This window comes from Phyllostomus discolor, chromosome 3, assembly GCF_004126475.2.
Source record: "Phyllostomus discolor isolate MPI-MPIP mPhyDis1 chromosome 3, mPhyDis1.pri.v3, whole genome shotgun sequence".
Classification (NCBI taxonomy): Eukaryota; Metazoa; Chordata; class Mammalia; order Chiroptera; family Phyllostomidae; genus Phyllostomus; species Phyllostomus discolor.
In genome coordinates this window covers 151,070,963-151,094,550 of record NC_040905.2, presented here as the reverse complement: position 1 = coordinate 151,094,550, position 23,588 = coordinate 151,070,963, and the positions used below count along the sequence as shown (strand labels likewise).

At 36.0% G+C, this 23,588-nt stretch overlaps 1 protein-coding gene across 1 annotated transcript in view; it reads left to right on the top strand.

The window, feature by feature from the left end:
• Positions 1 to 23,588, top strand: part of CNTLN (centlein) — a 307,559-nt gene that overhangs the window by 52,587 nt on the left and 231,384 nt on the right. Inside the window, 1 exon segment of the mRNA XM_036021559.1 lies at positions 9,643 to 9,727. Within this exon segment, the coding sequence (XP_035877452.1) occupies positions 9,643 to 9,727 (85 nt within the window).

Genomic DNA, 23,588 nt, shown 5'->3' with positions numbered 1-23,588 from the left:
AGTTTTCCAACTTTTTTGTGTATGTTGAGATAATAAATGTTGAGTGCATGCAGATGTAACTGGCTATGTAGTTAAAGGAGAAGAAACAAGAAAATCAGCAACTAAGTCATTTAATTTCTAACTATAAAACCAAAGAAGTTTTGAGTTTCAACTTTGTATTTTCAGAAATGATGCTGAGTGAATAAGGATACCTGAAATAAATGTACATTGTTCACTGATATATTAAATCTAAACTATGTTCTATTAAATGGTTACTTTGTTTGAAGAGTCAATCTCTGTGCTATAATTTACAAATTCAGATTCAGATGTAACCTAATTCTGTTCTTTGTTCTGGTTTGGAACTACCTAACTGAACAGGAAACAAAACAAAACAAAACACATTTTCATGTATGTGTCAGGCTGACTCTTCCAGCACAAGTTTTGCCTTTCACATAAAGTTTGAAAAAATATGTGTTTGTGTATATATATTTGAAAAATAAAATGTAATAGTTAGAAGTTCCGGATTATGTATTAAAATTATGTGCTGATACTAAAGCAAAATATTTGAACTATACTTTGGTCTTTACAATATTTAATGCTAAAGGTTGTATATGTATTAGGATCATTTAATTTAGTAATTTATTTTTATTCAGAATTTTTTCAATAGCTGTTTTTACTGGGAAGTAAATGTGTTTTAAAAATACTAAGTTTTCAAGTTTTTCTCTTTTTCAGATTTTCTTATTCTATATTCATAGGTATTATTCTAGTAATTTATTACATATATTCAAGATAGGAAAATAATTATAAAACAGTTTGTGAATTAAAAGGATAAACAATTTGATAATGGTATAATTTTAATTTGCCTAAACTTCCATTTTTTTGTCTTACTGTTTTAGAATCTTGATGTTTATTAGGAAATTGAGAATGCATTTGAATGGAAAGCCATTAATAAGTATGAAATCTACATTTTATGGATTTTATACTGAAATGAAAAAAAACATTAGTCTACCTAGGTTTATTTGGTGCATTATTGTCCATCTGTTAGTTAAGAATAATCAATATCAATAAGTTTGGTTTTCATTTTCATTATTTTATAATTCAGAACAATATTATTATTACATCATTTATAGTTAAATGTTTCTTTTAGACTCAAATATTTCATTTTTGTCATCTCATTAAAAATAGGCTCAAACCCAGAAAATATAATTCTGTCATATTGAATAACACAGTAAAGTTTTGATTCTTAATAATTTAAAATAATTTCTCAGATTTTTGAGTTTAGAAAAATGGTAAAAAACACGGTAAATCATGTGGGTAATGCAGCAGTGTTAAATGTTTAAATGGGTAGGACTTTTGAGAAAAGTGATTGGTGCTTTAAACTTGTATGTATTTGACAGCCTCTCTTCACTTCATTTTTCATCCTAAAGAAGTCTGCAGATATTCTTAGCTCTCGTCATTATTGCACATCAGTGGTTCTAATTAGCTAAACAGGAGTTTGTCTCAGTCATTGATCATCATCAACTTCTTGACAGTATCTCTTTTTATAGGAATCCTTTTTTATGTCTTGTAAATACATTGAATATATTATAATTGAATTGATCAAGTAGTTTGTTGATATTTTAAACTTGAAACAACTTTTTTAATCATATTATTCTGAGTAAACAATATTGCATTAATAGTGTAGCTCTGTTAACTCTTGGGAGTATTTTCCTGTTGTGAAAATACTGGATTTTCACAACAGGAGGAGCTGCTGGACAAATGCTTATATAGATTTTTGAGTTGTACTTAAATAATTAAAATAGTTAATCTCACTTAGGAATTCTGTACAAGATGGACACAAAGGTAGATACACGTTGCCTCCTTGCACAACCAAAAGAAGGACAACAACAAATTTAAAAACAAAAAGTAACCAGAACTGCCATAAAATTGAAATGTATGGAAGTCCGACCTCCAAGGAGTGTTAAAGAAGAAACATTCATCCAGACCGATAGGAGGGGCAGAGACAGGCACCCAGGGTGGAGAGGAGTCCAGGCTAGGCAGTGGCTAAAGGACTGGGGCAGGGGAGGCACAGCTGGCAGACTGGGTGGTCCCACATTTGCATGCAGATAAGCAACTGGGGAGTGAGACAGATCCTGCAGCTCAGGGTTTTAGCACAGAGAAATCAAGCCTCAAAACCTCTGACTGAAAAACCCTGTGGGGATTGCGGCAGCAGGAGAAACTCACAGCATCACAGGAGATTTTATTGGAGAGACCCACAGGGTTCTAGAATGTACACAAACTCACCTACCTGGGAATCAGCAGGAGAAGAGCCCAATTTGCTTGTGGGTAGTGGGGCAAGTGACTGAAAGCCAGCTGAGACTGAGCAAGTGGCATTGTTCCCTCTCAGACCCATCCTCCACAGACAGTGGCCATGGATTGCCCTGCTCTGGTGAATACCTGAGACTCTGCCCCTTACAATGAAACAGGTGCCACAAGACAAAAAAATATGGCCCAAATGAAAAAACAGATCAAAGCTCCAAAAATAGAACTAAGCAATAAAGAGATAGCCAACATCTCAGATGCAGAGTTCAAAACACTGGTAATCAGGGTGCTCACAGCAATGGTTGAGTACAGACACAAAATAGAGGAAAAACTGAAGGCTCTGCAAAGTGAAATTAGGAAAATATACAGGGAACCAACAATGAAGGGAAGGAAACCAGGACTCAAATCAACAATTTGGAGCAGAAGGAAGCAATAAACATTTAACCAGAGCAAAATGAAGAAACCAGAATTCGAAAAGGTGGGGAGAGGCTTAGGAACCTCTGGGACTGCTTTAAGCGTTACAACATCTGAATCATAGGGGTGCCAGCAGGAGAAGAGGAAGAGTAAGAATTTGAAAACTTATTTGAACCAATAATGAAGGAGAACTTCCCCAATCTGGCAAAGGAAATAGACTTCCAGAAAGTCCAGGAAGCTCAAAGAGTCCCAGAGAAGTTGGACTCAAGGAGGAACACACCCAGGCATATCATAATTACATTACCTCAAGATGAAAGAAAAATAGAGAATCTTAAAAGCAGCAAGAGGAAAGAAGACAGTTACCTACAAAAGAGTTCCTGTAAGACTATCAGCTGATTACTCAAAAGAAACCTTGCAGGCAAGGGGGTGAAAAGAAGTATTTGAAGTCATGAAAGACAAGGACCTACATCCAAGATGGCTCTATCCAGCAAAGCTGTCATTTAGAATGGAAGGGAAGATAAAGTGCTTCCTAGAAAAGGTAAAATTAAAGGAATTCATCATCACCAAGCCCTTATTATTTGACATGTTAAAGGGACTTATCTAAGAAAAAGAAGATGATCAAAAATATGAACAGTAAAATGACAACAAACTCAAAACTACCAACAGCTGAACCAAAAAAAAACAAACCCCAAAACAAAAACAAACTGAGCAAACAACTAGAACAGGAACAATGGAGATCACATGGAGGGTTATCAATGGGGAGTGGGTAAGGGGAGAGTGGTGGAAAATGTACAAGGAATAAGAAGCAAAAATGGTAGGTACAAAATAGACAGGGGGAGGGTGAGAACAGTATAGGAAATGTAGAAGCCAAAGAACTTATATGTATGACCCATGGACATGAACTAAGAGGGGGGAATGCTGGTGGGAGGGAGGGTGCAGGGAAGAGGGGAATAGAGGGGCAAAAAAAAAAAATGGGATAACTATAATAGCATAATTAATAACATTAAAAAATAAAAATTAAAAAATAGTTAATACTATAAATAACATTCAATTTTGGAGGGTTTGGTTATAAAATACACATCACTGAGTTACGTTTTTGAAGTTTATATTCTATTTGAAGTTTCACATTTCATTTATGTCTCACGCATTTAGTGTCACTCATGTAGTCTATTGAGAAGCATTAGTTACTGTTATTTCAGTGACTTTCAGATTTTAGTGTACATTAAAATCACTTTAGGCCTTGTGTCTTACTCAGTTTGGGCTTCTATAACAGAATACCATAAATTGGGTGGCATAAAATAATAAACATTCATTGTTCTGGAGGCTAGGAAGTCTAATACCAAGATACCTACCAATTTTATTTCTTGTGAGAGTTCTGTTGCCTCAAGCTGCCATCTTACCATATCTTCCCTTGAGAGAGAGAGGAAAGAGAGAGAGAGAATGAGAATCGAATGTCTCTTGTTGTAAGGGCACTAATTTCTTTCATGAGGTGTCTACCCTCATAAACTCCCAAAGGCCCTACCTTCAAATACCATCACATTAGGAATTAGGGCTTCAGCATATGGATATGAAAAGACATTCAGTCCATAACACCTTGTTATTGTTAAACACATATTTCTGGGCCCTATACTCCGAATGTTTACCCTCAGGGTACGTGGAAGATGGTGCCTTAATAACAAATTTCTAGGTGATGCTGATGCTACTTCTTTGGTTACTCACACTATGAGAACCACTGGGTTAGATTGTGCATGAGTTATATACATGTATCATAAGAGATAATCAGCCTGGTAGCAAGCTCATTTGGAAGCTGTAATAATGCTTTTGTTTGGATATTGTGGCCTACAATCTCATTTAAAAAGGACCATAAGAATTTATTTAGACATTAGTGGGGATTTTAGGTTTATTATAGGAAAGTGAATTAGACTTTATCCCTGTAAATTAAACTGATTCCTGGCAGGTTAAAAATAGATTCATAGTATATCCAGAAAGGAACTTAAGAAGGAAGTTTCTTTTGGAATTAATGTTTTGGCTGTCTCAAACTGGGTCTTCAAACCCCATTATGCCTTGTTCTTTGGATTTGAAGGCACTTTTCTCCACAGGCATATATAGTATTTTTTTGTAATACTTGTGATTTTATAATGATAAATTAAAAATTCAAGTTATCATTTGAGATTATATGTAAGTGACAAAAAATAAGCAGAGAATATATTTAATATGTAAAGTAGTTTTATAAGTCAATACAAAACTAAATGAAATGTCAGACATTGACAGGCAATGGTGAATTAGAAAAAAGGTATTTCAATATTTGAAAGTATATTTAATTTTACTACTAACAAAAGAAACACAAATAAAAAGAAAACCCAGTTGAAGACAATGGCCTGTGATTAGGCATTAAATGTACTGTTAATGCTTGGTAAATAGAAAATAAAATAATAAAGCAGGATAAAGTAAAAATAGTAGTCATAACATGTTAGAAAAATGTCCAATGTGGTTTATTCCAACTTTCTACCTATTTGTGCCTACATCCAGAGGACTGAACATGGCTGGTCTTATGTAAATTTTTGACCACTAAGCTCAGTGATTCTTAACTTGCCTGGTAATGATCCTATTTTTTTTCTGGCTCATTTACTGTCCCACTATCCTAGAAGACTATTTTATGCTTACTTCCTTGTTACCTTCTAACATTTTGTTTTTCATTCTCACTCTTAGCTGATAGATAGCTGTTACGAACTTGTCAAATTGACATTTATTAGGAGGAGCACAGGGTCCCGGATGATGAGCCATTGTTCAAGAGCAGATCACAAGAAAAATTGAAATAGAGAAGTTTATTACTCACAGTTCCTGAAGGAAGTACCTCAAGGGGCAGCATGGGAAGGTTAAAGCGGAGTGCAGACAGAGAGAGACAGGACCTGTGGCATATGCCTTTATTACTGTTAGTAGGTGGGGTGCTCTGGGATTTTTGGGCTAACGCAGTAGTGGTCAATTCATACTATAAGCACTGGGTTTTGGTAAACCCCACAGAAGTTTTTCACTAAGGGATGCAACAGAGAAAGGTGTTGGGAAGTAGAGGAGACTATTGCTCACAAGGGCTGTTGGGGAAGTTGTATCAGGAACTTAAATTTGCTATGACTCTGTGGGCTGCTGAGTAGGGCATAGACTTGCATTGAGAGGCTAGTGTCAACTTAAGGTCACTGCAGGCTGCTCAGACAAACCAAATGAATACCTAGTCAGCAATACCATGGAGTAGCTTAGGTGAACAATCAATGACTGTTGAGAAAATAGGAGCTTTTAGAATTCTGAGAGATTATATCCCTCTCATAACCGTATCTACCAATATGTCTGAATCTATACTCACATTTTCCTTTTTATTTCTTTAGTAGAACTGTTCATACTGTCACTCAAGGACAAACTTTCTATGTGTATACTGTAGCTTCAAGGACCCTAAAATTCTCCCTTCTCTCTCATGTGTCGTCAGTGTCTCTTATTGTCCTGAATTATTTCTGTCAACATATACATATGCTATTTGTCTTCCATCTTAAATCTTTTGACCTCACATTTCCCTCGACCTACTGTTCTGTTTCTGTGTTTCTTTTTACTGCAAAATTTGTCCGAAGAGTAGTTTGTACTACCTCCAGTTTTTTCTTTTCTTTCTTGAACTCACTCCTATTAGGCTACCATTCTTCATACCTACCATTCTTCTGAAACAGCTTATTAAAGCCACCAGTGACCTCAATTTTTCTAATTCTGGCATTCACTTCTCAGTCTTCATCTTCTTTAACATGTTTGTAGCATTTGGCACAACTGATTCCTTTCTTCTAGAAACACTTATACACTTAGTTTCTCTCAATTTTTCTTTTACATGATTGCTTATCCTTCTTAGTATGACTTACTGTTTTTTTCTCATCTTACTAACCTCTTAATGTTGGAGTGCCACAGGATTCAATTCTCAGGCTTCTCTATCCAAAATCACTACCTGGATGATGCCATTTACTTATGGTCTTAAATGTATTTGGATGACTCTTAAAGTTTTATCTTTAGTCTTGACTTCTTAACTGATTCTAAACTTGTTTACCCAGCTACATCTTGGATGTTGATTAGGCATCTCAAATGTAACATGTCCAAATCCCAAATCGTAATTGTCTCTCATTCTTATCCTCTATATCTCAGATAATGTCCACTCCATTATTCCAGTTGCTCAAATAAAAGCCTGGGAAATATTCTTGATTTCCTTCTTCCTTTTACATTTCATATCTAATGTATCATGAAAACCTGTTAATTCTACCTTCAAAATATGAAGAATTTTATCACTTCTAAATACTACTATACTTATAGGTATATCTTGTGCAATTCATCTTTATTTCTCACCTAAGGTATTTTAGTTGCCTCCAATCTGGTTTCTCTTCTTCTACCCTTGACCTTTCGAGGCTGTTCTCAACCCAAATGCCAGTATGGTATTCATAAAATAATAATTTGTATTATGTTCTTTCTCTGCTCAAACCTCTCTATTCTCTGTCTTCTATTTTACTGAGAGTCAGATTCAATGTTCAAAAGGCTTGGAAGACAGCATGTTACTTTATTCCCAATGATCTCTCTGTCCTCAGCTACCATTTTTTCCTTGTCCACATAAGGGGAGATAAATTTACTTTTTTGCTATTCTCTAAATATGTTAATTATGTTTTTGTCTACTTGTTACTAGTTGCATGGCCTGGGAAACTTTGAGAGCTCTATGACTTTCACTTCCTTCCTTCAAGTTTCTGTTCAAACCTTTGTTAATTATCCTATAAACATAGCAACTTTCCTTTTACTCACCAGTTCCCTAACACTAGATATCTTTTTCTTCTTTACCCTAGTTTTTTTTTTATTATATTCATAGCCAGTTGACATACTGTATATTCAGTTATTCATTGTGTGTTTTCAAGATACGTGAACTAGAATGTTTATTCCATAAAGACAGCCTCTTGCTTTATTTTGTTCAGTGCAGTGCCTTGTTCCTAGTCTCTAGGACAGTGCCTATCATGTAAGAAGTGCTTGTTGAGTGAATGATAAATTAATGTATAGATGTGTTTTTTCTTTTTTTCCCATATTTGTTTTGGTAGATATCTTTCAATCTGAGAACTGTTTAATTCTAAACCATTCTCAATGGTTACCTTCTAAAAATTATGCATTATATTTTATCTTACCATTTTCTACTTCTGGAACTCTTTAGGAATATAGTGGAGTTTCCTAGTGCAAGCTACATGTCTTAAAATTCATTTTATATTTTTAACCTCATCATTTTCTATGCAGTGTTTTGGATGAGTCCCTCATTAATTTTATCCATTTCACTGATTTCCTTTTTGTATCTAGTTTTGAGCTTAGCCTGTTTAATTGTTTTTTAATTTAGTGATTATATTTTTATTTTCAAGATTTTTAATAGTTTTTTAAGATCCACTTTATTATTTTTCAGTTTCATTTTAATCATTCTTCTATATCTTTAAAGATCCTTATTTCAATTTTTTTCCAGTGTGTTATTTTCATTTTCTGTGTTACTTTTTAAGATTATTGAGTTAGTATGTGTATGTCTTGTGTTGGGGGACATACAGAGTATGTGTTTTAATGTATTTTGGATTTTTTTGTTTGTGGGTGCATCTTGAGTGGGATGATTGCTTTTATTATTTTCAGCACCACCCCTCCCTGTCTAGTGTCTTTTTCTATCTAGAAAATTTATGATTGCCATTAAATTGTTACCCTAATCCCATTCCCCCACTCTGAAATAGGATTTGTATTGGTAGTTTGTGGCTCTTAGCCAACAGTGACACAGAGGATTTGCTATATTTAGTACCTGAGCCACAGGGCATTTTGGCTCAGCCTCTGATTAGGATGCTATATCTATAAACTTTTGCCATTCTAGACTTTCATATAAAAAAGACTGAGTTCCAGGCAAGGATGGGTAGAAGCTTTTTCAGTCTCTAAGAATTTGGGAGCCCCATCTAATCTCTGGTTTCAAACAATGAGCCTCACTGTGCTTTTCCAAATTGAGCAGGAAGCTTATTTCCTATTATCCACTAGGAGCTAAGCTCTTTCCACCTTAGTCTGCATCAGCCCTATCCACAGCAATATATTTCTGTTTAGTTGGTGATCCTCAGAGATGTGGCCATGTTGCCTTAATTTTTTTCTTCTATGTTCTTCTATTAATATTATAAACTTAGAGAACACAGAAGAGCCTCAGAGTATGAACTTACTATGCTAACGTATTAGAAGTCTAATTCTTTTAAATGTACTATCTGAATTTATCATACTCTTATAACCGATGCTATGTTTTTCTGATTGCATTCTAATATCCCTCTCTGCCTTGTAAGGTCTTTAGTTTATTTCAGTTTTTCTCAAGGGAGGGTTCTTTTCTTTTTCCTTACCTCTACACTCTGTGAATCATGAGTGATTTAGGTACATATTTCTATTTATTTTACCTATTTTTAAAATTAAAAATGTAAATAAGTGTCCAATATATTTCTCCCTCATTTATTCAATGTTGGTTGTTAGTAACTCTGAAGCTCCCCCCTTTTCAAGGCTTTACTTAAACAGTGATAAATATTTTATTCTTAATATAATTTCCTATATAATGTATCTGTTAATGACATGTTTATATATTATTTTAAATTGATGATACAATGGTTATTTTAATGAAGATTAAATATGTTTTAAGTATTTTTATTATGCATCTAAATTTGGAAACTAAACTGTTTTTTAATATGAAGTTGTTTTAGTTGTGAGCAGTTCTGAGTTGTTGCCATCACTGGCCATATGGTTTCTGATTAATTCAGAAAGGGCTGTCAACCCCAGATAACTTAATTTTCTATATTATAAAGTGACACTCATTATCAGGATGTGAAAATTTAAAGGATTAACTACCAATTATGACTAATAAACTCTCAATGTGTATAAAAATATATATATATAATTTGTTTCTAGAGAGAAACAGAAATCTGAAGCTAAAGACAGAAAAGTTTTAGAAATTCTGCAAGTCAAGGATGCTAAAATACAAGAATTGGAACAGGTTGGTATTATAGCAAATACTTAAAATACTGTATTTGTTTCAAATTTTTATGATTATTTTAAATTATTTCTGCAATAATGTTCAATGAGAATATCAGTAAGAATATCATTATACCAAAACCATTACTATTTTGAAACTGCTATAGTTGGATTATTCTTTGTTATTGTAGTTTGCTTGTAACTTATTGTTTTCTGAATTAATAGGCTGTGTTATTTATACATTAAAACTCTTAAGATGGTGTTAGAGTTTTATAGCAGTATTTAGCACTTATTCATTGTTTTATGGAATTTTGCCTTTTATTTTTAATAGTTATCATTCACTTCTGAAACTTGTAAATTTAAGTATGGTTTTATTTGTAGAAAAGATCAACAGTAAATAGGACGATTCTCTTTGATCTTTTGAAAACTTGTGTTTTTGAGTTAGCATGATCTCTTTTATGTATAATCAGTAAATCATACTATTGCATGTACTGTATAATAAATATATATAATATACTAACTATATAAGTACATCATTACATATAATTTATATAGACAGTATATTATCACTGTGAAAATCCATCTGGTCAGTACTTGTAGGAACTATTTTCAAGGTATTAAACATCTTCAAAATAAAGGTGCAAGAAATTTGTTATGAGAATGGCCTATGTCATGCATAATATATTTAAATTAATTTTGTACCCAATTGTTCATATGGGCTAAGTGACCTATAATTTTTTCTGGGTTACATGGAGGTTCTTTTTGGCAACTATTCTCTTCTGACTTTTGACTCTGTTTTCCTTCCTAGTTCATTAAAGGGTCACAAGAACTTTGATCTTAGGTTGGTTATTGTTATAAAGTTGTTTTATTAGAAGACTAAAAGTGGAAGTTAACTTAGATAAAAGATACAATTATTTTATCCATTCTCTACTTTCATATAAACTCTTTTTAAAATGAAATATAGATTCCTATTTGACATACAAATTTGAAATTTATACCCTTTGCAACTTTGTGTTTTCTTTTTTAAAATTTTTTATTTATTGAATTTAGAGAGAGAGAAAGAAAGAGAAACATGAATTTGCTAGAGACAGAGAAAGAGAGAGAAAGAAAGAGAAAGAGAGAGAGAGAAACATCGACTTGCTGTTCCACTTATTTATGCATTCACTGGTTGATTCTTGTATATGCCCTGACCAGGGGTTGAACCTGCAGCCTTGGAGTAGCAGGACAACTTACCAACTGAACTACTAGGCAGGGCAACATTGTGTTTTCTTTAAGTAGAGGTCATAATTGACACTATATTGATGAAATTTTAGAAATTACATGTTGATCAGTTTGTTGTGGGGAAAAAACCAGTTCTTATTTGCCATCTGTATATCAAAAAATGTCTTATAAGATATATATTGTCATGTGCCTAGTGTATTAATTAAGCTAGGCTAAGCTGTCTAATTGATACAGCTTTATGATGTAGAAGTGACAAACATCATCTGTATTCACATTCCATTGGGAAAAGTGAGTCATATGGACACCCCAAGATTCAGGGGATTTGGGAAACTGTGGATCCAAGCCGAGCAATCACTTTCTCAGTTACAACTCTGTTCTACAGGGGAGAATGGATTTTGGCACTGTTTTGTATCCTTGGGCATTAAGTTTGCAATGCTCAGTTCTAGATAGCTGTAGCATCCATTTTTAAAAAATATTGACATTCTTTTTAAAAAATTTTTTATCATTGTTGGGTGGAGAATCTTGTATAACCATTGACCGTTGTTTACCTGACACCTAATATTTACCGTATTGCCTGGCTCATAATAGATGCTCATTGAATATTGTTGAATGTATAATATAAACAGAAAAAAAACAATGTATTATATGTGCCATGAGAGAATCATAAGCAAAATATTGTAAAGATTCAAAGGAAGGACTGATTACATTATATGGAGAGACCTTGAAGTGTTGAAATGGGTTTCAATAGGTAGAGATTGTAGGAGGATTTGCCCAAAGTGAACACTGAGCAAAATGCATGAAGGTAGGAGTATGTTTGAGTAATATTGACATTTATTGTTTGTTTCATAGATAATATCTAGGTATGTAGGCTGATATAAGACTAATTTTATGTTGCATATATATTAAAGAAAGGCCTTGATTGCTTGAAAGAAAAAAATTGGATTTTACTGATAGGCCAAAGAAATTTATCTAGGTTTTTGATTGGGAACTTAAGTTAATTGAGCTGCAGTCTATGAAAATAAAGTAGATAATCAATATAGACAGTTGAAAAATGAAAAAAAAATAGTGGAAAGATCTATTAGGAGGTATTTTCATACTCTTAAGAGTAATGACATGAACCTTAACTATTAGGTATTCAGGAATGAAAGGTATGTGAATTATAACCATAGGACTTCACAGTAATTTGAAAGTGACTACTAGGTTTTTAGCCTGGACAAACCAGAGAACAGTGGCATTATTATCAGAAATAGGGTTATTATCATCAGTAACAACTTACTGTGAGGATTAGGTTTTGATCTTTTAGATAATTTATGTTTTAGTTATTGGTGGGATTTCTATTTAGAGATTTTTTTAGCAGACTTTTGAAAGCATGAATCTGACCTTTGGAAGGGAGTTTTCTCTTTAAGATGTAGATATTTAGTGTTATAGCTAAGGGAAGAGCTTAAACAGTGAGAATTCTGAGAACAAGATATTGTTGATATTGTTAGTGAGAGGAAGAGTAAAGTTCAGTAAAAGATAAACTGACTGTTCAGGGAAGAAAAGAGAGGTACAAATGCAATATCTCATGAATTGAAAACAAAGTTTTAAGAAGCGAAAGTTGGTCAAGTTGTAAAATGCTTCCGCAAGTGGAGTGTTTGAAAAAGATTAAATTCAGCAATAATATTTAGTGATTCTAGAAAGCAACACAAGGAAAGTTGGTATATGATGTTTTAAGAGATCAGTTAATTTTAACAAATTAATGGAAAAGAATGAGGAACTGTGACAGTGAAGAAAAAGAAGATTCTGCACTTAAAAATATTAGGCAAAATATTTGGAAGTAATGGTGAAGGAAATTAAAAATATACAATGCAAGAGGACTTGAGTTAGCAGAATTCTAGATGAAGGTGGAGACTGTGGGCTTAATATAACAAGATTCAGCACATTCATTCTAACTTGTTCATCTCTTTATTTTTTCAGATTACCATATTTTGCTGTGTATAATGCACACTGTTTTGCTCAAATTTTTGTGAAAAAAATAAGGATGTGCATTATGCATGGGCATAATGATTACATACCATAGACATAATCTTGTGTATAATATGCACACAAAAATGTGGGTGCGCATCACACATGGCAAAATACAGTATATCTTTATTTTTTCTTAAATCATTATCTTTCTCCCAGTTTTCTTTTTTATTAATGTGTTATATCTTTGTTCATTCTTTTATATTGTGATGCAGATCCTGGCCAGCAGGGTCCATGTGTTGTGGCCACAATGGACAAATTCACATAGACTACAGAAGTCCTGTGGAGAAAAAGGGACAGCATGGCCACTCTCTAAGTGATAGAGAGTGCCTCAGCCCCTGCCTGGACAGGCTTTTATTGCTTTTCTGGGAATATTACATTGAGGATGGTCCTCATTTATGATGCACAGGTTCCCTGTAGGTGATTACCTTTTATAGATAACAAAGGAAAGAGTGTTGCTAATTACTTCAAAGAGAAGGATATTACAGATCAAGAGGAAAAGTGGTTGAACTGGTTATACTCCATACTTGGGAGGTTTAGCTCAGATTTTAGGAAGTTACAGTAAGCATTTTCTGTCTCAATTCAGGGTGAGGGAATTGTAGCTAAAGCAAGTCTCAAATCAGCCTAGGTACAATGCAGGCCTGATTCCTCCCAGGAGAACCTGTCTGTGGGCATGGCTCCTGTGTGCCAGATCTCACTTCCCATTGGCTTTTCCCAGTGGGAGCTGGGCTGCATTCCCATGACACATGGAACAGTTCCCTATAATATTTCATATTTAGATGAACCTCTGCATATAGTATTTGATTGGACTTTGTGTTTTGACTCAATTTATACAATTTACCTTTTTAAAGGTAAGTTCATCTCATTTGCTTTTTTTGGAACAACGTATTTGTTTGATCTTTGTTCTCTGACCTTATACTTTTGTTTTTAATATTTCTTTTGTTTTTGAAATTCACTACATGTCTTCTCTTTCTTTGTATGTGCTTATGTGTATATGTACTCTCATGTTGATCATTTGGGAGGTTTAGAGTCTATATTGTTGTTCCTGTGATTAAGTTTATTATTTTATATGTTATATTGAACACTGTATCTCTTGATTCTAACATTCGGAAAAATCTAGAGTATCTCTCAATTGTGCCCTGGAAAAAAAATTAGAAAAGTACCATACTTTTACTTAGCCATTATTTCTCCTGCATTTCAAAATTAACTTACAGAGAGTAATGAGAGGACTTCATTTCCTGTTTTTTGCATTATTTGGTTGTGTTTCTTTTTAATATACTGTCAAGATTTGTAATGCTTATGTTCCATTTCTCCATTATTTTCTAGTATAAATTCTGCAGAATAGGTTGACTTATATTTGTTTTCTATTTGCTCTATTATACATTATCATAAACAGCACATATGTTTATCAAGTTGCTGTAGGTCAGGAATGTGAGCATTGCTTTGTTGGGTCCTCTCCTGAGGACTGCATAAGGTTTTTTAATTAGGGTTTTGACTGGGCTGAATTCTCATCTAGAGGCTTAGTTTTGAAAGAATCTGCTTCCAAGCTCATTCAAATTGGTGGTAGAATTCATGTACTTGAAATCTTAAGAACAAAGTCCTAAATGGGACCAAAATCTGAGAGAGAGAGAGACAGAGGGAGTGAGATTGAGAGAGATTGAGAGATAATTGATTTTAAGGCATAGGCCCATGATGTTAAGGGCTGGCAAGTATGAACTCTGCATGACAGGCTGGAGACTCAGGGAAGAGTTGCTGTTGGCACTTTGGAAGAAAAATTTCGTCTTCAGATGACCATATTCCTTATCTTAGGGCCTTCATTCAACTGATTGGATGAGGCTGATCACATTATGGAGGGGTTATCTACTTCCCTCAGATTCCACTGATTCAAGTGTTGATCTCATCTAAAAAATACCTTCACAGCAATATTTAGAATGATGTTTGATCAAAAAACAGTCTAGCCAAGTTGACACACAAAACTAACCAAATGGGTAAAAATTACTGAGGTAAAAAGGCCTTGAGGATGAGATTTTAACTTGATCAGGTTAGGCTGTTTACTCTTTGTTGTAGTTGTAGGTGTCAGAGGCTAAACTCTACTTTGGTGTCCTTTTTTATTTGGGTTTCTCTAGAGACTTGTAATTGTCATGTGGACACACAATTTTTTAGTTATTATATAAAAGCCCTGTTGATATGGTGATGAGGTGTGAGGGAGTGGGGAAGTATTCTGTAGTGTTTAAGGTGCCCCTAGGCTGTGACTTTCAAAGATCTTCTCTGTTTTTGCTCCCTTGGGAGAGATAGGAAAGCTAGAGGGTATTTAAGTTGGGTATTTTTTTCCTCCAGGTTGGTTAGTCTCTGGTAAAACCCCACTAGACTTGGTAAAATAGTTTCTCTTTTTTTAAAGTATATTTTATTGATTATGCTATTACAATTTTCCCATTTTTCTCCCCTTTATACCCCCTCCACCCTGTATCCCCAACCCTCCAGCATTGCTCAGTTCATGTCCATGGGTTGAACATACAAGTTCTTTCACATCTGTTTCCTATATCATGCTTAACATCTCCCTGTATATTTTACACCTACTAATCATGCTTCTTATTCCCTGTACCTTTCCTCCCATTCTCCCCTTCCCCCTCCCCACTGAAAACCCTCCATGTGATCTCCATTTCTGTGATTCTGTTCCTGTTCTAGTTGTTTGCTGAGCTTTTGGTCTTTGTTTTTTAGGTTCAATTGTTGATAGTTGTGAGTTTGTTGTCATTTTACTGTTAAGATAATTTTTGATCTTCTATTTCTTAGACAAGTCCCTTTAACATTTCATATAATAAGGGCTTGGTAATGATGAACTCCTTTAATTTTACCTTATCTTGGAAGCACTTTATCTGCCCTTCCATTCTAAATGAGAGCTTTGCTGGATAGAGTAATCTTGGATGTAGGTCCTTGTCTTTCATGACTTTAAATACTTCTTCCCAGCCCCTTCTTGCCTGCAAGGTTTCTTTTGAGAAATCAGCTGATAGTCTTATGGGCACTCCTTTGTAGGTAACTGTCTCCTTATCTCTTGTTGCTTTTTTTTTTTAATTTTAATCAGTGTTCAAATACAGTTTTCTCTTTTTCACTCCCAATCCAGTCCCCACTCCCACCCTCCCTACTTCCCTCCCATTACCACCCTCCCCTTAGTTTATGACCATGTGTCCTTTAAGTTTGTTCCTGTGAACCCTTCCCACTGTCCCCTTAAATTCCCTCTTCTCCCCCCTCCGGTCACCGTCAGCCTGTCCTCTATTTCAGTGTCTTTGGTTATATGTTGCTTGTTTCTTTGTTTTGTTATTTAGGTTCCTGTTAAAGGTGAGATCACATGGTATTTGTCTTTCACTGCCTGGCTTCTTTCGCGAAGCATAATGCTTTCCAGTTCCATCCATGCTGTTGCAAAGGGTAGGAGCTCCTTCTTTCTTTCTGCTGCATAGAATTCCCTTGTATAAATGTACCATAGTTTTTTGATCCATTCATTTACTGATGGGCATCTTGGTTGCTTCCAGCATCTAGCTATTGTAAATTGTGCTGCTATGAACATTGGGATGCATAGGTCCTTTTGAATTGGTGTTTTAGTGTTCTTAGGATATAGTCCCAGCAGTGGAATTGCAGGGTCAAAAGGCAGATCCATTTTTAGTTTTCTGAGGAAGTTCCATACTGCTTTCCATAGTGGTTGTACCAGTCTGCAGTCCCACCAGCAGTGCACTAGGGTCCCCTTTTCTCCACAACCTCTCCAACACTTGTTGTTTGTTGCTTTGTGTATGATGGCCATTCTGTCTGTTGTGAAGTGGTATCCCATTGTGGTTTTAATTTGCATCTCTCTGATAGCTAGTGATATTGAACATCGTTTCATGTGTCTTTGGATTTTCTGTATGTCCTCCTTAGAGAAGTGTCTGTTCAAGTCCTTTGCCCACTTTTTAATTGGATTCCTTGTCTTCTTAGAGTGCAGTCTTGTAAGTTCTTTATATATTTTGGAGATTAAACCCTTGTCTGAGGTATCATTGGCAAATATGTTTTCCCATACAGTTGGTTCTCTTTTAATTTTGATACTGTTTCCTTTAGCTGTGCAGAAGCTTTTAATTTTGATGAGGTCCCATTTGTTTATTCTTTCCTTTATGTCCCTTGCTCTAGGGGACAAGTCAGTAAAAAAGTTTCTGTGTGAAATATCTGAGATTTTCCTACCTACGTTCTCCTCTAGGACTTTAATGGTGTCATATTTTATATTTAAGTCTTTTATCCACCTTGAATTTATTTTTGTATATGGTGTAAGTTGGTGCTCAAGTTTCATTTTTTTGCACGTGGCTGTCCAGTTCTCCCAACACCATTTGTTGAAGAGGCTATTTTTATTCCATTTTATGTTGCTGCCTCCTTTGTCAAATATTAATTGACCATAGAGACTTGGGCTTATTTCTGGGCTCTCTGTTCTGTTCCACCTGTCTATGTGCCTGTTTTTATTCCAGTACCAGGCTGTATTGATTACAGTGGCCTTGTAGTATAGTTTAGTGTCGGGTATTGTGATCCCTCCTACTTTACTCTTCTTTCTCAAAATTGCAGCAGCTATTCGGGGTCGTTTGTAATTCCATATAAATTTTTGAAGTGTTTGTTCTATGTCTGTGAAATATGCCATTGGTACTTTAATAGGTATTGCATTGAATGTGTAAATTGCTTTTGGTAGTATGGACATTTTGATGATATTAATTCTTCCAGTCCATGAACACGGTATATGTTACCATTTGTTTGTGTCTTCCTTGATTTCTTTCTTCAGTGTTGTGTAGTTTTCTGAATACAGGTCTTTTACCTCTTTGGTTAGGTTTATTCCTAGATATTTTATTTTTCTTTTTGCTATTGCAAATGGGATTTTTTCCTTGATCTCTGATTCTGCTGTTTCATTGCTGGTGTACAGAAATGCCTTTGATTTCTGGATATTGACTTTGTATCCGGCTGTTTTGCCAAATTCAGTTATTAGGTCAAGCAGTTTTTTGGCAGAGTCTATAGGATTTTCTATGTATACTATCATGTCATCTGCAAACAGTGACAGTTTTGTTTCCTCCTTTCCGATTTGAATGCCTTTTATTTCTTTTTCTTTTCTGATTGCTGTGGCTAAAACTTCCAGTACTATATTGAATAGAAGTGGTGAAAGGGGACAGCCTTGTCTCTTTCCTGATCTTAATGGAAAAGGTTTTCATTTTTGTCCATTGAGGATGATGTTGGCTGAAGGTCTCTCATATATGGCCTTTATTATGTTGAGGAATGCTCCCCCTATCCCACTTTGCCGAGTGTTTTCATCATGAATGGGTGCTGTACCTTATCAAATGCTTTTTCTGCATCAATTGATATGATCATGTGGTTTTTGTCTTTGCTTTTGTTTATGTGATGTATTACATTTACTGAGTTGCGAATATTGAACCACCCTTCATCCCTGGAATGAATCCCACTTGGTCATGGTGTATGATCTTTTTAATGTATTGTTGGATGCGGTTTGCCAGTATTTTGTTGAGGATTTTAGCGTCAATGTTCATCAGTGATATTGGCCTGAAGTTTTCTTTCTTTGTTGTGTCCTTATTTGGTTTTGGAATTAGGATGATGTTGGCCTCATAAAAAGAGTTTGGGAGACTCCTATCTTTTTGCATTTTTTGGAATAGTCTGTGAATGATAGGGGTTAGCTCTTCCTTTAATGCTTTGTAGAATTCTCCTGTGAAACCATCTGGTCCCGGGCTTTTGTGTGTTGGGAGTTTTTTGATTACTGCTTCAATTTCTTTTGTTGTTATTGGTCTGTTCAGGCTTTCTGCTTCTTTTTCATTGAGTTTTGGAAGATTATATTTTTCTAGAAATTTGTCCATTTCACCTAGGTTTTCAAATTTCTTGGCATACAGTTCTTCAAAGTAATTTATTATAATCCTTTGTATTTCTGTGGTATCAGTTGTAATCTCTCCTGTTTCATTTCTGATTGTGTTTATTTGGGTCCTCTCTCTTTTTTTCTTGATGAGCCTGCTTAAAGGCTTGTCGATTTTGTTTATCTTTTCAAAGAACCAGCTCTTAGATTCATTGATCCTTAGAATTGTGCTTTCAGTCTCTATGTCATTTAATTCTGCTCTGATCTTGGCTATTTCCTTCCTTCTGCTCGCTCTGGGCTGCCTTTGTTGTTGTTCCTCGAGTTCTTGTAGACGTAGGGTTAGGTTGTTTGTTTGGAATATTTGTAACCTTTTTAGGTGGGCCTGTATCGCTATGAACTTCCCTCTCAGGACTGTCTTCACTGTGTCCCATAAGTTTTGGGTTGTTGTGAGTTCGTTTTCATTTGTTTCCAGAAACCTTTTGATTTCTTCCCTAATATCATTCTTGACCCCTTCATTGTTTAATAGCATGCTATTTAATCTCCATGATTTTGAGTGTTTTTGGTTTTTTTCCTTGGGGTTGGTTTCTAGCTTCAGTCCCTTGTGGTCTGAGAAAATGCTTGGTATAATTTCAATTTTCTTGAAATTCTTGAGGCTTGTTTTGTGTCCTATCATGTGGTCTATCTTTGAGAATGTTCCATGTACATTTGAAAAGAATGTATATTTAGCTTCTTTTGGATGGAGGGCTCTGTAAATATCAGTAAAGTCCATTTCATCAAGGGTATTGTTCAATGCCACAATATCTTTGTTGATATTTTGTTTGGAAGATCTGTCCATTTTTGATAGTGGGGTGTTAAAATCTCCCACTATAATTGTGTTGCTGTCCATATCTTTCTTGAAGTCCTCTAAGATTTTCTTTATGTATTTCAGTGCTCCTATGTTGGGTGCATATATATTTACAATATTTATGTCTTCTTGATGGATTCTTCCCTTGAGTATTATGAAGTGACCTTCTGGGTCTCTCTTTATGGACCTTTTTTGGAAGTCTATTTTGTCTGATATGAGTATTGCCACCCTGGCGTTTTTTTCCTGTCCATTTGCGTGGAAGATTTGTTTCCAGCCCTTCACTTTCAGCCTGTGTAGGTCTTTTATCCTGAGGTGGGTCTCTTGTAGACAGCAGATATGTGGGTCATTTTTTCTTATCCAATCAGCTATTCTATGTCTTTTGATTGGAGCATTTAATCCATTTACGTTTAAGGTTATTATTGATAGGTACTTATTCATTGTCTTTTATGTACGTGTGTTCCTCTCTCTCTCTCTCTCTTTCTTCTCTCCTCCTTAAAGCAGTCCTTTTAGAATCTCTTGCAGAGCTGGTTTGGTCGAGGTGTATTCTTTTAGACTTCTTTTGTCTGGGAAGCTTCTTATTTGGCCTTCTATCTTGATCGAGAGCCTTGCTGGATATAGTAGCCTTGGTTGCAGCCCTCTGGTTGTCATTACCTGGAGTATTTCTTGCCATTCTTTTCTGGCTTGAAGTGTTTCCATTGAGAAGTCAGCTGTTATCCTCTTGGGGCTCCCTTGTATGTTACTTACTTTTTCTCCCTTGCTGCCTTTAAGATTCTTTGTCTTGAAATTTTGTCATTTTAATTATGATGTGCCTTGGGGTGGGTCTCTTTGGGTTCCTCTTGATTGGGACTTTCTGTGTTTCCTGGATTTGTGTGTCTTTTTCTCTCATCAAATTAGGGAAGTTCTTCTTCATTACTTGTTCAACTAGGTTTTCGATCCCTTGCTTTTCTTCTTCTCCTTCTGGTATCCCTATTATATGGATATTATTACGTTTCATATTGTCTTGCATTTCTCTTAATTCCTCTTCATTCTTTCTGAGCCTCTTTTCCTTTTCTTGCTCTTTCTGGATGCTGTTTTCTACTTTGTCCTCCAGCTCGCTAATCTGATCTTCTGCTTCATCAATCCTGCTTTTCATTCCTTCTACTGTGTTCTTCAGTTCAGAAATTGTATTCTTCATTTCCTCTTGCCCTTTGTTGAGAGTTTCTATTTCCTTTTTCATGTTTATATAGTTTGCAGTGAGACTGATGTAGTTTCCCTCTAATTTCTGAAAGCTCATTGTGAGTTCATTGAACTTCCTGGTAATCATTGTTTTGAACTCACTGTCTGATAGTTGAGTTGCCTCTATTTCATTTAGCATTTTTCCTGAGGCTTCCTTGTTTCCCTTCAATTGGGGGTTGTTTCTTTGTTTTCTCATTGTTTGTGGGTTTCTTCTTTTTTCTTCTTGTTTGTTAATTTGAACTGTTCTGATTCCCTGTAATTATGGTGTGAACTTCTGTGGTAGAATATTTGTGCGTTTCAGTGGTGCAATCTCCTTCGTGTATCCTGGTGTTCACAGCTTCCCCCTACTCTTTTTTTGTGATCAGTTGGAGGAGTAAAGCAAAATGGTTTAAAACAGCAAGACATTATACTATGATATTTACTTTAGCAGCCAGTAGAAAAGAGATGGGTTATCCTTTGGCTCCTTATAGTGTTAACCATGATCCTTCACCCTACTATCCACGTTTTAGAAAGGATGGAAAGAAGGTAAGACTCTTATTGGGGCGAAGAGGATTGTTAGTTGGATCTGTGAGGCTGTGGGAGGTCAGCTTCTAAGGTAGGGTTGGACTAAAGATTAGTATATAGGAGTAGTGAGTAAAAGAATAGAGACAACCCCCACAATAGTATAGTTCAGAAAATTGCAAAGTGGGCTGAGATCAGGTAGGGTTATTGAGAAGCACTTACAATTGTATAGACTAGGTCTTACTAGCAGTAATAGTAAAGTGACAGTCTTGTGACAGAATCGATGAGGTCTAGATAACAAGAATAAAGAGTATAGAACCTTGAGAGTTGTATTAATGGAACACAGATGAAGGATACTAACTTATCAACACCTTGTGACTGAGATACCAGGGGGAACCTATCGAATGACAGTATAATCAGCCAAGCCAAGAAGATTATACAGAAAGAAAAAGAATACCAAAATATTATTAAAATAAAAAAATGTCGGAAAAGTGAGAAAAAGATAATACAAATTTACATTAACTTGCAAGATTAAAAAAAAGGAAAGAAAAGCAGAAGATGTAGTGCAGGAGAGATAAATTTGGAGTGGAAAGAATAATACTAGGTTGAATGGAAGAGAAACATAAGGGATTGCGAGATAAAAATAATAAGAATTGAAAAAAAGTCACATAAAACACAAGATAAAGTCAATCAACCAACAACAGCCAGAGAAACCACACAACCAAACAAAACAAACAAACAAAAACAAACAAACAAACAAAAAACCCTCTTGTTGGTTTCTAACTGGCCAGACCAGTTTTTCTGATCTTGCTGGCTTCAGCTGGCTGAGGGGCCTTTGAAATGCTTCTCTCTCTCCGAGCCAGATCTCAGATCTCAGCAAGTCTGTCAGGTACCCTGGGTGCTCCGGAACCCACTGGCGCGGGAGAGTCAGTCTTGCCTACGGTGTGCGAGCCCAGCCCTTTCCCGCTCCGTGTTCCCAGCCGAACCGTACTCCGACTGGGTTTTGGCGCCTTTCCCGGCTCCCCCCGTTGGGCTGGCTGAAAATTTCTGAGCCACTACTGTAGGAATGCACCCGGCGCCACGTCCCTCCCGGATTGCAGCGCAATTCCGGCCTCCCTAAGGAGCGCGACAAGCGTGGCCCGGCTCGTACTCTCCACCAATCTGCACTTTTTCCGGGCTAGGGTTGTGGGTGTTCTTCCAGGCTGCCCCTGGTCCTATTGGCTAGAGGCTCTCACTTCTCCCCGGTCTCTGGGCGGGTGTTCATAGTCCCTGGGCGATTGTTTCTCAGTCCAACTGGCCAATCTGTTCCTTCTAGCAACCCGTTCTCCCCTGGAGTTGGTCAACCCCCGTATTCGGGGGAGGGAGGGAGCAGTGACTTCCCTCTCCTGGGAGCCCTGGGGCAGACCCCGGAGTACCTGGCGGGCCTGGGGCCTGCACACCCCTAGACCCTGCGCTGATCCCTGCGCCCCTTTTGTCCTGTATCAGACTCCTTACCGTCTGGCTTTCCAGTGAGTGCAATAATTTTTGATGTCCTGCTTTCGAAAGTGGTTCGGTAACCTAGCCCACTTGCTCTGTTTCTCCACCGATCTGTGAGTTTCCCCCCTCTTCACAGAAGCCGAGAAAAACGCTGCCTAGAGTAAAGCTGCCATCTTCCTGTCTCTCTTGTTGCTTTTAAGGTTCTCTACTTCTCCTTACCATTGGGTGACTTAATTATGATGTGCCTTTGTGTGTTCCTCCCTGAGTCCAACTTCTTTGGAGCTCTCTGGGCTTCCTGGAGCCTCTGGAAGTCTATTTCCTTCTCCAGATTGGGGAAGTTCTCCTTCATTATTTGTTCAAATAAGTTTACCACTCTTGCTCTTCCTCTTCTCCTTCCAGCACTCCCATGATTTGGATGTTGAAACGCTCAAAGTAATCCCAGAGGTTCCTAAGCCTCTTCTCATTTTTTTGAATTCTTGTTTCTTCCTTCTGTTCTGGTTGAATGTTTATTTCTTCCTTTTGTTCCAAATTGTTGATTTGAGTCCTAGTTTCCTTCCCTTCACTGTTGGTTCCCTGTATATTTTTATTTATTTCACTTTGTATAGCCTTCATTTCTTCCTTCATTTTGCTCCCAAACTCAATCATTGCTGTGAGCACCCTGATTACCAGTGTTTTGAACTCTGTATCTGACAGGTTGTGTATCTCCTCATCATGTAGTTATTTTTCTGGAGTTTTGATTTGTTCTTTCATTTGGGCCATATTTCTTTGTCT